This window comes from Gekko japonicus, unplaced genomic scaffold (genome assembly GCF_001447785.1).
Source record: "Gekko japonicus isolate JY-2015 unplaced genomic scaffold, Gekko_japonicus_V1.1 scaffold1206, whole genome shotgun sequence".
In the NCBI taxonomy this organism is placed as follows: Eukaryota; Metazoa; Chordata; class Lepidosauria; order Squamata; family Gekkonidae; genus Gekko; species Gekko japonicus.
In genome coordinates, this window is record NW_015176008.1 from 444,627 (window position 1) to 459,090 (window position 14,464).

The 14,464-nt window shown below is 43.8% G+C and overlaps 1 protein-coding gene across 1 annotated transcript in view; it reads right to left on the bottom strand.

Moving 5' to 3' along the window:
* GYG2 (glycogenin 2) overlaps positions 1-13,883 on the bottom strand; it is a 16,328-nt gene extending 2,445 nt beyond the window's left edge. The window contains exons 1-10 of the mRNA XM_015426519.1: positions 13,748-13,883; positions 12,877-13,131; positions 10,529-10,670; positions 8,310-8,484; positions 6,428-6,590; positions 4,044-4,170; positions 3,318-3,540; positions 1,836-1,970; positions 864-971; positions 227-274 (exon numbers count right to left, since the gene is read on the bottom strand). Of these exons, the coding sequence (XP_015282005.1) occupies positions 227-274; positions 864-971; positions 1,836-1,970; positions 3,318-3,540; positions 4,044-4,170; positions 6,428-6,590; positions 8,310-8,484; positions 10,529-10,670; positions 12,877-12,883 (1,128 nt within the window). The 5' untranslated portion in view covers positions 12,884-13,131; positions 13,748-13,883. The remainder of the gene's footprint in view (positions 1-226; positions 275-863; positions 972-1,835; positions 1,971-3,317; positions 3,541-4,043; positions 4,171-6,427; positions 6,591-8,309; positions 8,485-10,528; positions 10,671-12,876; positions 13,132-13,747) is intronic.
* Positions 13,884-14,464: the final 581 nt, after the last annotated feature.

The following is a 14,464-nucleotide window of genomic DNA, read 5'->3' on the forward strand; positions in this document are numbered from 1 at the left end:
CCCCCCCCCGACATGATGACGTAACTTCCAGGTGACATCCCTGCATCTGGGATGTCACCCGGCGACAACCAGTCAGCGGCGGATCAGAGCCTCTGATGTCACTTGTGAGAGGAAGAATTTTGTAAATCCCAAACCAGAATATTTGTGTGTGTGTAGGGGGGGGGGGATTTGCCTTGCACTTCTGCATCCCCACAGCTCCATCCTAAAAGGGGGAAAGTTTTCTTACCTGTGTATTCTCTTTTTCACAGGTGCCAAAGTGGAATGTTCCACCCACCTACAAAAAAGGAAAAATATAATAACTCAGTAGAAACTGGAGAAATCAGAAAGGCAAGTTTAATTGTGGGTGGGGGACTCTGAACTGCAGTTATGGGGATGACCTCTATTTTCTACAGGTACTCTCATTGCGCAGAATCTACATAACCTTAACCCAGTTCCAACTTGTTAGTCTCCCCCTTTAGGGCACAGTTTGTATCCTGTTCCAGGCTCACCAAGTCCATAGGGTAGGAAGGGCTGTCTGCCAAAGACCCAGACTCGGTGTCTAGGAACCTTGAAGCAACCCCTTCCTCTTGGTGCCACTTGTAAGATGATACTGCCAGCAAACAAGAGCAGGTACTTGGCCCTCATCTGAGACTGTTTCATACCAGCATCGATGAGGCTGGGAATTCACAAAACATAGAAGATGTCCTCTCTCCATCATTCTGGAGATGGAACAAAATGAACAGACTGTGTTGCTACATAATTGCCTGTATAGATTTTTTATGAGCCAATATCAATATAGATAACATTCATTTTGGAACCACAGTTCTAGTTTAAATGCAGATAAATATTGGGACTAAAAGTTTCTCATAATGAAGTATGCTTACTATTTCTACAGTTTGTTGAAGGACAGGCTGGACGACAGGCAGTGTGGATGACTGGCTGGGCTCAGCAACTGTGATATCATGATTGCTCTCCACGTTCTGTACAAGCTGCTGAAAAATAGAGCCACAATTTTAAGTTTGGTTACTAATCTATCTTCTTCCATATTCTGGTCAGTTTTTGCTTTTAGCACAAATTAAAGGCTCCAACTGCTAAACCCATAAACTTTTGGTGTAAGTGTTTTACTTCAAGGTTAAAGTAGCCTGCAGGTTTTAGCTGGCATACACCTAATTGGTCTAGATGCCACAATGGATAAGAGCACTGTGACTATGCCATGATTTCAGGTTAAGTCCTCTTAGGGCTCCAGATAAAGGACCCCTTTAAAAATCATGTTTAGAAATTGGAAGTGCCCCCTTTAAAAATACACTTATATAGAAACAAACACCTATGTAATCAAAAGAACATGCTTTTGTGTGAGTGGAATTAGGGTTAGACTGCATACAAACAGATGATGCCCACTACCCTCTAGACAGGAGACACTAATCCTGGGATGGCTCTGGACAAGAGAACACACAAAGCCTGTCACCAGGTTTCTCCATTTGGTCTACAGACCACAGATATATCTATTTCTCCGAGAACAAAGCAGGTCTTCTGGATAATATGCTCACCCTCCTACTCTCCCTCTTAGCCAAAGCCATCCAATTTTTACACAAAACATTTTATATCAAGTTATTTACTACGTTAATGCTAAATTAATAGTATTTCTTCGGCAATGGAATTTCAATTTTTTAAAAATTTACTAGATTTTAAAAAATCAGAGACTTGCATATGAGGTACAGCTGAAGATAAGCAGACAAAGTTTTTGATCAACCCAATGTGTAGCCTCCAAATACACAGCAATGTAACTTTTGAAAGATTTCTAAATCATGGTTCCATACCCAATTAGCAGAAAGAGTGAAATAAAATTAAAAACTTACATTATTGGCAGAGAATTCAGCAGACGAATCTACAGGAGTTTCTATTACATGTTCTGTATCTATTGACATAGGCAAAGGATAGCTGGAGATAAAAGATCCTTCTTCAAATTCAGTTTGATTTTCACTCAAGTCCAGCTAACAAAAAATAATACGTACTGCATCAGCAAAAATACCGTTTCTCCTTTTCTACGAAAGATCACATTTTATTTCAAATGGGAATCACTCTATTCTGACAGATTTTACTGTATATACACATGTACTCCCCAACCCAATTCTAGGCAAAGATGCTATTTGTGGAGGACTACTTGTGCTAGAATGTGATTGGGACACACAACTTTGAGTTCTAGCCCCATTCGAAACAATGGTGTGTTGATAGGCACCAATAACTCAGGTGGGCAATCCAGTTCAGGTCCTCACACCTGAGTGATATGTAAAAGCCTGCTTCCACATATATTCCTACCTCCACAGCAGAGTCGGAGCAACTTTTTTAGAATTATAATAAGTATTACATTGATTCATTCTTTATTGGCTTATATTTTTTTAAAAAAACTGAAAAGGTTGGAGAACAGCGATATCATTATTCAGTTCCTTGCCACATATAAGACTACAGACCAGTGATTCCCATTCACCATTCACATGTGGCTCTTTGACATGCTGTCTGTGGCTCTTTGAAGCCCCAGTCCTCAATGTGGTACTCACCCCATGATCTAGGAAACTGGGAAAGGCCATTCCCAATGGGAATTCTGGTTAGCAGGTGATTCCCACACTGAAAAGTTGCTCCTGGAAAGACTGGAGGATGGGTACGTTGCTAAACTTTCCTGAGCTGTGGGCCTCATGCCAGGGATGGAAGTAAAGGGCCAATCCCCTCCAACAGCCACCCACCCACAGCAGATTGGGCAGTGTGCAGGGTGTGCAGCAGTCATGCAACTGTTTTGGCTGATGGTAAACTGCAAATGTGTCTCTCTGCAAAACAAAGTTTGAGTCCAGTGGCACCTTTAAGACCAAAAGGCTCAAAAGTGAAAGCTTTTGTGTGCATGCACACTTCTTCAGATACATTATCTGAAGAAGCATGTGTGATCATGAAAGCTTATAGACTCTGCTTCAGACCAACATGGCTACCAACCTAAATCTCTCCACAAAACAGTGAGTGAGTACCACTGAAATCTTTGTTTTGGACACTAACCCATTCCCTTACGTTGATCCACAGCAATATTTGAGATGTACCCTAACAAACACTTCACCGCAGAGGCTAAATTCACAAGCTCACTACATTTCTACATGGTGTCTGCACACTTTAATAGACCCTATGCTACTTTCCCAATAAAAACCTAATAACTATGTATCATGTACTTAAAAGACAAGATGCTGTATAAGGACGTTCCTCCCTGCACAGACTAGACTGACAGCTTAATCAGCTACAACACATGAAAATAATGAGGCATGGAAAAGGAACAAAAAATACAGCTTTTCAAAACATATTACCTCTTCTTTCTGGAGCTCCGACTCATGCGATTCCTGATTTTTTTCCAGTAAGGGTAATATACTGGAACTGTATGTCTCCCACCAGAGTTCAAGAAAGGAACGCTGACTTTCAGATACTGATGCCGAGCCATTCTCTAAAACAGTTTTTGTCTGAAGATTGTATCTGTAGCTCCATGGCTTTGCTGATCCCAAGAAATGGACTACCTTTGCATCTTTGCCAAAACTGTGATGAGAATACAAGGTTTGGGTTTTTTAAAAGTTATTTTAGGCTCATACGAAGTACCATTTTTAAATGCTGAGCAGCCTGAATAACACAGCTTAACCTGGGCTCATCAGACCTTAGAAGCTAAGCAGGGTCTGCCAGGGTTAGTATTTGGAATGGGAGATCACCAAGGAGACCAGGATTGTTATGCAGAGGAAGCCAATTGCAAATTACCTCCGCTCATCTCTTGCCCTTAAAACCCCATAAGGGGTTGCTATAAGTCAGTTGGGACTTGAAGGCACTTAATTAATTATTATTAAAATGCTGGTGCAAAATGTTCCATCCATGCCATGGCATCCCAAAACACCAGGGCATGAGCCAACCGATGCATGTAGGGTAGAGCACCAAGTGTCATCCAGGGGATGGAACTGTCATGCCCACTTTGTTGGCTATGCATGTTTGGGCTACCTGGACTGCCACCACAGACTACTGCGACCATTCACCCAGTGTATTTTTATACTTACTATCGGAACGCAGGGGCATATGTGTAGACAGCATTGCTGCTCAGGTTATAGAGAAATGGCAAGTGTTTGCTAATATCCGTTGTCGCCCAGTCACTGAAAAACCTGTTTAACAGTCCCTGATCGCCTCCTAAAGAATTGAAAACAAGAGTGTGCAAACTCTAACATAGGCTAAAGTTAATGGTTCAAAGTCAAATTTACTCATGTCAACAGAACAACAAACCTGCCCCAAAGTTCCCACCTGGAGAAGATGCACATTTCAAAACAGGGCCCAAAGATCTCTGCTCTCCGATAATCCAACAACTTACAGCAACACCACATTTTGTATGGCCACCTTTTCCCTACCTGTTTTCCTCCCTTCCTCTTACCTGAAGTTAGACCATTGGTCTATCAGGTTCACTACAGCATCCATGACCAGCAGTAGCTCTCTAAGGTCTCAGGTAGAGAGGTATTTTACATCATCTACTACCTGATCCTTTTAACTGCTAGAGACTGAACAAGGGACATGCAGCGTCTGGAATAAGTGCTCTACGACTATGCCACGGCATCATTTTGAAAACATCATATGGAGATGCCCTGGGAATCACAAGGCTCATATACCTTACAGCTGTGATTGTACCACACAGCAACCTCACACCTCCATACAGCCAAGTTCCACTAAATTTAAATACCAAATAAAAAATAAAGGATGCTATCCAGCTCAGTTGCCATAAGTTGAGAAATCAGGTCATTAATGTACAATCTAGTCCAAAGAGTTTTCCCCAGGAAGTTTCACATACAAATTAAGCACCTTTTGTCACTTGGCTGCTGGCAAAAAACCCAGCAAGGTGAAGCAATACAATCAAGCTAGACTGTTGGACCCGTGATAGGGTTTCAAGTGTGTGCATGATGCACCTTGAGAAATTCACAGGCTATTCAGCATGACAGTTGTGGGTAATTTAGGGCTGTGCATTGTAGTACAGTCATGTCAGGACTCGTAGAGATGTAAAATTTCCAGAAATTTTGAAGCTCGGAAAAAACCCCGTTTTTTTCCCGTTTTTTCCGGAAAAACGGAAATTTTCGGAAAAATTGAAAAAAATGCTACATTAGCATTTCTTCTGTCTTTTTTAGATTGAAAGTCATTCTATTACTTTAGGAACATAAAAAATGACTATGGACATTTTTACTTGGCATGAAATTATCACAACTAGCATATTAAAAATATAGTGTACCCAAACAATTATTACAAACAGAATACCCACCCACATGCAAAAACAAAACTGAAACCTTTTTATTTTCTTCTGACAATCGCACCTCCTAAAGGAAGAAATGCATCTTGTTCTTGCATTGGAGAGTTCAGTTTGTAACCTAGGACTTGCTTGTCCTCAGTGCACAGAAATTAGATCAATCTGATACCATTATATATTTTAGAAATGATTTGGAAAATATTTGAACACCTTGTCTTAAAATATTTTATTTATCATGTTAAAATAAAACATTCCATAATCAATTTCTTTTCTTTTCTTTTTTCAATTTTTCCAATTTTTCGGAAAACAAACAAAAAAGCTTCAGGGGAAAAAACGGGTTTTTTTCCGAATTTTTCCAGTTTTTTTCCGGGCCTTCACATCAGGAGTCCCATCCAGCCCCGTCATGTCACAGCCCCATCCAGATATATTTCATTGTCTAAAACTCATACCAAACTATGAGCATTTTCACACTGATGGTATATAGTAGGGATGGTTGTAAGTGGTACGTAAATTTCAAACAAGAAATTTTCCAACAAAATTTACCAGTTGCCGTTAAAATAAATACAAATATTTGGAGATTTTTTCCCCTCACTAAATGTACAAAGATAGCAAACTAAGTCGTATTTGAACAAACAGCAGATGTCTTGCTATATTTGGAATGAGACACATCAAAACGAGAGCAGGAATAAAGGATATTCGAGAAAAATGAAAGAACATGTTTAAGCATCTGTTGAAACCCCCATTAACACATGACCATTCCAGGGTTTGGGGGCACTTGGCAGGACACTGCCAATGGGTGCCCCTCCTGGCTGATGGAAGCAACTCCCCACTTCATGGGCTTGGCTCCAGAAGGTAATGCCTCCCACAGAAGCCATTTTGTGGGGGCACCTGTTCCCAACATTCCAAAAGTTCCCTCAGGTTCAGCAAGATTGGAAGGCCCTGTATTCAATGTTGAAAGGGCAGCAGTGGAGCTGTACACGTAAGTGGCCATTTTTTTAAAAAAAGGCAGCTAATTGTTTTATTTTTGTACAGCCTAGTTCCGCAACAGTATCTGCGGGTAAATTTCCTATGGTACTGTCAATATTCCGAAGTTAACATCCCGCAATGCACTTCACAACACAAACCTTAACTTTAACAAGGAGCAGGTCGGATAACGCTTACCATCAAAGCTACCACACTCATTCGCGAACTGCAGGAGGAGGTTGAAGGTTTCTAAAGAAGGACGGAAAACAAAGACGCCGCTGTTAAAGCAGTCTGGCCAGCCAGAATCAGGAGCAGCTGAGAGTTCTTCCCGATCAAACAGCTCATCAACATTGCACAGTACCTATGGTGGACATGAGAAATTTGATTTACAAGACCCTGACCTGGGTGGCCCAGGCTAGCCTGATCTCATCAGATCTCAGAAACTAAGCAGGATTGGCCCTGGTTAACACTTGGATAGTACCAAGGGTTGGTATACAAAGGCAGGCAATGGCAAACCACCTCTGAACATCTCTTGCCTTAAAAACCCTACGGGATCACCATAAGTCAGCTGCAGTGATGGCACTTTCCACCACCACGGAGGACATGAGAAACATGTGCCGATGGGATACATTTTCATTCAAGCTGCTCAACCACTGAAGTTTTACTACTTTCTGTCTCAGTTACAGATCAGAACATTCTTTGGATGAGCAATTTCTACAGCTACTTTTTGTACTGTACTCCTCAGTTAATAGTTAAAATTTGTTCCTATGGCGGGGGGGGGGGCTTGTTCACTAAGATGTCATAAAGTTCCCTCTAAGCTGTGCTAGGCGGCGCTGGCACACAACATTTTAGCTGGCATGGCAGGGAACTTAGCTGGCAGCGTAGACTACAAGTGAACTGAGAAGGTATTTTTCCTTTCCTTGGAAACACTGGAGGATGGGGCACCTCCTTCTGGGGCTCATAGAACTGGACCAGTCCAATCTTTTTGAAACTTGGGGGGTGGAGGGTTGAGGAGAGGTACCAGCAGCTATGCTGTAGATTTGGTGTCTCTACCTCAAAAAACAGGGGGCCCCCAGGACCAGATACCCCCAGATTGATTCTCTATTATAACCTATGGGGCCCATTGACTACAATGGTCCCCATAGGCTATAACGGAGCCGGGGGGAAATCAGGGTGGTGGGGTTTTTTTGCACACCCGATTATGCTTTTCAGTATGATTTGTAAGCTGCCTTGAGTCACAAGAAAAACTAAGATATAAATATTTGAATAAATAAGTAGTTTGGGCAGATTGATAACATTTAAGCAACTTCCTGTTTATGTTAGGAAGGGTTCTGACAGTGATTGTTCTACCTCTACTTGACCTGTAATGCTGGTTGTCATATTTCACTAAAAAAACACTGCAAGAGTCGTCGTCCCCCCGTCCCCCCCCCAGGTGCTGGTATGTTTTCTAAGGCTCAGTGCAGGGCGACAGTCTGAGGCCAGGTCTACCAATATAGTGGACTGGGGCAGAGAGACCTGTTCTCCAGAGGCCAGATTTACCAATATAGTGGGAAAGGGTGGGTACAGCTGTTCTCCGGAGGCCAGGTCTACCAATATAGTGGAAAGGGGTGGGTAGACCTGTTCTCTGGAGGCTTGGACTACCCCCATTGAGGACAATATTTTCTGTAATGAAATTTGACTTGATTCTGTTTTCTCTTATAATGTTTAAATTATTCTTAAAATATAGCCTAAATATAGTTCAAAAGAATGAGACTTTTACAAAGTTATGGAAATAATCTTCCAAAAAGATAGTCAAATGTAGACTCGCTCACAAGTTTAATGCTACTAGCTTTTTTCAGTCATAAGGAAGAATTTCTGCTCACAACACTGTGGAGCTTAGGGGGAACACTGATACCCGAGCAGTGGGAACACTGCATGAAATGACTTCTCTAACATTACCGCAAGTCCCACGACAATCAACAAACTATGCCTGCAAAACTTGGAACATGTTCCAAGGTTTGCAGGCATAGTTTGTTGATTGTTACAAAAACTGATCAATTAGGCCAAACCTCCATAAGCTTTCTGGCATCACCGTTCTTACCAAAGTGTCTGCGTCCATGAAGACACATTTGCTATATTGAGTAAGTGTCCAGCAATGAAGCTTGGTAAAGGTTACACCCAGTTCTGGCCTATTCAGCAGAGCCAAGCACACCGCATCTTTACTATCGATTTCATCCACATCAACCACAGAATCAAATATGTTGCTGAGGACAGCTCTGGAAAAACACAAGATAGGGAGCCTTTAGTGGTCTTCTCTTATCGTTAACAAAGTCTATAATATTTAAAACTTCAGCAGCTGGAATTAGTAATGTGTCATTCATTTGAAAGGTGTAGAAAAAGCACAAGGGAAGTAAACAGTGAGAAAAGCTTGATTTCCTCAGAGAGAGAACTTCCTATATACATTGATAATCCACATAACTGATCATCCATCATGAGAATTTCTTAGACTCATTTAACTTCAAATAGTCTATTCAACAGTGACAGCACGCTGAGCTGGAGAGTATCACAGGGGTTGTTCTGTAGTAGATGCCTGACGTGTGAGAAGGACATAAGGCAACCCTGCTGGACCAGAAGAAAGGTTTGTCTAGTGCAGTTTCCAACAGCAGTCAACCAGATGCCCATGGTAGTATGTAGACTCTGTGCCACTGTTAAAGCCCTAGTTATTCAGATGTATACTCCCTTCGGATGTCTAGTAGCCATAAGAACATAAGAGAAGCCAATGTGGGATCAGGTCAATGGCCCAGTCCAACACTCTGTCACACAGTGTCCAAAAATACCAGGTGCCATCAGGAGGTCCACCAGTGGGGCCAGGACACTAGAAGCCCTCCCACTGTTGCTCCCCCCCCAATACCAATAATACAGAGCATTACTTGCCCCAGACGGAGAGTTCCTATCCATACCATGTGGCTAATAGCCACTGACGGACCTCTGCTCCATATGTTTATCCAACTCCCTCTTGAAGTTGTCCATGCTTGTAGCTGCCACCACCTCCTGTGGCAGTGAATGCCATGTGTTAATCACTCTTTGGGTGAAGAAATACTTCCTTTTATCCATTCTAACCCAACTGCTCAGCAATTTCATTGCGTGCCCACGAGTTCTTGTATTGTGAGAAAGGGAGAAAAGCACTTTTTTCTTCAACTGCTCTATCCCATGCATAATTCTGTAAACCTCTATCATGTCACCCTTCAGTCGTCCCAAGCTAAAGAGCCTCAAGCGCTTTAACCTTTCTTCATAGGGAAAGTCTTCCAGCCTTTTCACCATTCTAGTTGCCCTTTTCTGCACTTTTTCCAATGGTATAATATATTTTCTAGGGTGTGGTGACCAGAATTGCACACAGTATTCCAAATGAGGTTGCACCATTGATTTATACAGGGGCGTTATGATACTGGCTGATTTGTTTTCAATTCCCTTCCTAATAATCCCAAGCATAGTGTTGGCCTTTTTTACTGCAGTCGCACACTGTCTTGACATTTTCAATGAGTTATCTACTATGATTCCAAGATCTCTCTCTTAGTCAGTCCCTGCCAGTTCAAGCTGAAACAGGAATATACAAAACCTACTATAGTATAGAGAGGTTAAAAGTAAAGGTTTCCCTCGCTCGAAAGCTAGTCAAATCCGACTCTAAGGGGCAGTGCTAATTTCAGTTTCCAAGCTGAAGAGCCAGCGCTGTCCAAAGACATTTCCGTGATCATGTGGCCGGCATGACTAAACGCTGAGGCGCACGGAACGATGTTACCTTCCCACCAAAGCAGTACCTATTTATCTACTTGCAATTTCTTGCGTTCAAACTGCTAGGTTGGCAGGAAGTGGGGCCAGAGACTGGAGCTCACTCTACATGCGGCACTATGGTCTCAAACTGCCGAACTACAGACCTTCATGTCTGCAGCTCAGCATCTTAACCTCTGAGCCACTCCATGAGAATCTGGAAATCACTGCTGAGATTCAAACACTTTCCAGTGGTGTTCTGCAGTTCATGCAGCTATGAAGGTACATTGGCCTCTGCTCAGTTCCAGCACAAGAAGCAGTTACAAGTACAGGGTCACAAGTGGAAGGATACCTTTACAAGAGAGTTAAACCAAGCTTGCAACAAGAAAGAAAATAATCCATTCAGCCACACGCTATTTAATTACCCTGACTAGCTGGGAATTACAATATCAATTCAATATGCTGTAAGCTGTTATTTTGCAATCATGTAATTGCATAATTCCCATTTCTACTTCATTGCTATCATGTTAATTGCATCTGGGAATCTGGTTTTACCTCATTACTCTGGAGACTTGGGGTGTGATTAGTATTGCCAGCATTCTGGATGTCCTGTGGTTCCTCAAGGACTGCCCAAGAACCAGAGCTCCATGGCAGTAAGCATCATTGGTACCAAGGGTCACAAAGGCCTGGTCAGTCACTGCAAACAAACATCCAGAACAATCATCTAAATGCAATGCAAAGAGGGTTAACTGGGCATCTTCTTACTAGGGGTGCACAAGAGCAAAAAATTCAGTTGACTTCGGATTTGGGTACTTCTGACCTTGAAAATATTCAGTATTCCAGAATGTTCCCTAATACCAGTATCAATATTGTGCTGGTATTCGGGTTAATACTCGGGAAACCTGAAAATATTCAGCTCCATTACACCCTATGGGCAGCGCCATCCCCATAGGGTATAATGGAGAAGGAATTTAAAGTTTAAATCCCTGCTGGGTTGACTCATCTCGCACCAGTACTGCAGCACGACTCAGCAACTCAACCCAGCAAGCCTCTAAAGTTTAAATCCCTGCTAGGAGAGCTTCTTCTGAGGGATGGTTTAAACTGCCCCGCAGAGGAAGCTGGCCCCAGGATCTGCATGCATGGGGATGGCTCTCTCTCTCCCTGACATGGTAGGCTCCTCAAACAGCAGACGTGTATGAATGTAGACATCGAGAAACAGAGTAAAGTAAAGGTAAAGGTTCCCTTGCTCGAAAGCCAGTCGAGTCCGACTCTAGGGTTGCGGTGCTCATCTCCGTTTCAAAGCCGAAGAGCCAGCGCTGTCTGAAGACATTTCCGTGGTCATGTGGCCAGCATGACTAAACACCAAGGCACACGGAACGCTGTTACCTTCCCACCGAAGTGGTACCTATTTATCTACTTGCAATTTCTTGCTTTTGAACTGCTAGGTTGGCAGGAGCTGGAACTAGAGACGGGAGCTCACTCCGTCATGCAGCACACTCGGGTCTCGAACTGCTGAACTACCGATCTTCCACAGCCTACAGTTCAGCGTCTTAACCACTTGAGCCACCGCAGCGTGAGTTAATTCTTAAGAAAATGAACCAATTGTCTCTGTCTACAATTCAGTACAATAGTAATAATGCTACACCATTTTGGTAATATGTTCCAAGAACCTGGGCCTGAGACAGCAGTGGACACATCACACCCAATGCCAAGCCAATCACCCTGTCCAAGCAAGTCTTGGGCCTGAGCTGTAAAGAAAAGAATTATCTACAGATGGAGGACGCGTGTGCCATCAAGTCACAGCCGACTTCTGGCAACCCCAGAGGGTTTCCAAGGCAAGAAATGTTCAGAGGTGGCTTGCCATCGCCTGTCTCGGCATTGCCACTAGGGTTGCCATGTCCGCCCTGGCCATTGGCAGGGGATGGGGGCACAGGGTTGCCATATTCAGGTTGGGAAACTCCTGGAGATTTGAGGGTGGAACTTAGGGAGGACAGAGACCTCAGTGGGGTGCAATGCTATAGAGTCCACCCTCCAAGGCAGCGATTTTCTCCAGGGGGATAGATATCTGTGGTCTGGAGATGAGCTGTAATGCCAGGGGATCCCCAGGTCCCACCTGGAGGCTGGCAACCCTAATTGTGACCCTGACTTCCTTGGTGGTGGCTCATCCAAGTACTATTAACCAGGGCCAACCCTGCCTAGCTTCCGTGATCCGATGAGATCAGGCTAGCTTGGTCTATCCAGGTCAGGGCGTATATATGGTGCCAAACACCCAACAGAATGCAGAAAATATACAGAAAATGTATTAATGTCTGCTTGAGATGTAAGACAAGCCTGGGTGCTTTTAAAAAACACTTTTGGTGGACCTGTGAAAAAGTGAAATTTTACTGGAGAAGAGTAATTTCTTTTATTCAGTTAATTACATGGTACAGAACTTCTGTGAACCCACAGGTCGTTCTCTTGGGGTACCTGTCCTGAAATGAGGGATAAAAAAAGGAGCACAGGTTTTTAGTTATGATAACGTTTGCTTCTGCAAGAATAGTCTTGGACAGATTTGGGAAGCAGGTATACAAACTCCATCAGCACCTGAATGGAAAATGAAATAATGGAATGTTGTCATAATTCATAAAAGCACAGCTATAAAATGGTTCTGACATCTCTGAGTTTTAACAAAAAAAAATCCTTGTAACGGGCAAAAGTAAACCACAACCACTAAAAAAAGAACGAATTCATGCTCAGGCTATGTTTGTACCAAGTAATAGGCATACATCCCACTTGCTCAACTGTCCTCAGTATAATGAAAATTATACCTTGCATATAAAAAAAAATTTTTCTACAGAAAAAATTCTACATTCTACAGGAAATTTTTTTAAAGAGAACAGGAGGAGGGTGGAAAATCCACTTACCAGGCATCTTTTATCCTGTAGACAAAGAGAGGGGTTAGCCCTGAAGAGGGGGAGGGAGAAATTCCTCCGTGCTCCTGACTTGCTTCTAACAGGCCCGACTGAGTCAACAAATCAGTAGATGGGATTTGCCTCCTTCTTTCGTACAGAAGGCGATTAGGTGAATTATACTGGACATGCACACATTCTCCAGGTCTCCTGATTGAAGGCTGGGCAGCTCATCTACGAGTCACTTAAAACTTCCTTGAGGGGGTGATGCTGTAGGAAGAAACAAAAAAGATACCTGATTATTTATTCTTCATGCCCCACCACCTTTTACTTTAGAATAACTGGGGGAGGGGATCCTAACAATTCCATGTAAATCCTTTGCAAAACAAAGCATGCGTGTAACACACACACACACACACTCCTCCCTGCCATCCCCTTTCACCAGCAAATTGAGTCCAACAAGTAGTTTCATGTTCCCTTCTTCCGATTCCCTAGCAAACCATTAACCGTTTCATCGCGCACGCTGCTTTTACGCCTGTCGGATACGGCACTGTTTGCTAACATATTTGCAACAGAAAAGGCGGGGAGGCTGCCAGTGGGAAAAGGAGCTACTAGCGACATTGACACGTTAGAGTCAAAGTTAGCATCGATCAAGCGATTCAGAGACAGGGGGATATTAAGAATGAACAGGAATAGTAGTCTCCACATTTTTTTCCTTCTGTAGGGGTTGTATCACCCTTCTTTTGCTCATGTTCATGCACCCCCTTCTTCTTTTCATGCTTAGAGTGTTCCTGTCCCTTGTCAACCCTGCAATGCAGCTTCCACCGCGAGGGCAACAGGACGCTATTTTCCCGCTTGCTTCCCCCACCGCCCCACCCTTACAAACCATGCAAGCACTTTATGACGGCAGCCGCGGTCGGAGGCCACGCCGAGCTGCGCCCTCCATAGGTCCTCCGTCCACCCTTCAGGCTCCACATGCAGCTCAATCACAGATTCGCTTCTATAGAGCAGCCGCCGCCGCCGCCGCCGCCGCCAGCCGAGAGGGCTAAACTCAACCTTGGAGGCGCGCGTCCTGAGAGGGGGCGAGGCTGCCAGCTCATTGGCCCGGACGCGGCCCCTCCTTCGCCAGCTCTCCCAGCGAGGACGGCAACGGCGCTAGAGACGCCTTTACATTCCAGGCGCTGCGGGCTGGCAGGCTCGTGTGTGGCTGCAGGGAGGGAGGCAGTCTCGAAGAAATCGAGTCCTGGTAGCACACTTCCAGGGGGAGGAAGTACGCTGCGATGAACAGGTCGCGCTTATTTCACTTCGTTCCTACCGCAAGGTGTTAAAGGAGGCATCCGCAATGGGCAATCGCAGATGGCTGAGGGGAGGTTTGAACCCATGCAGTGGCAATTTATAACGCCTTTCTCACGACCAGACGGCACTCTGTTCGTGTAGCTTCCAGAACTGAATCCCAGTCTGGTAGAGCCTGAGTCCTGCTGCATTTTAAAACTGTGGAAGGAACTGTGGAAGCTCTTCATTCTGCTGAATTTTCAGTCGCAAATGGCTTGCTTTAGTTGAAATCTCCCAGCCCCTTGATATCCAGAATACAATTTTTTGGCAT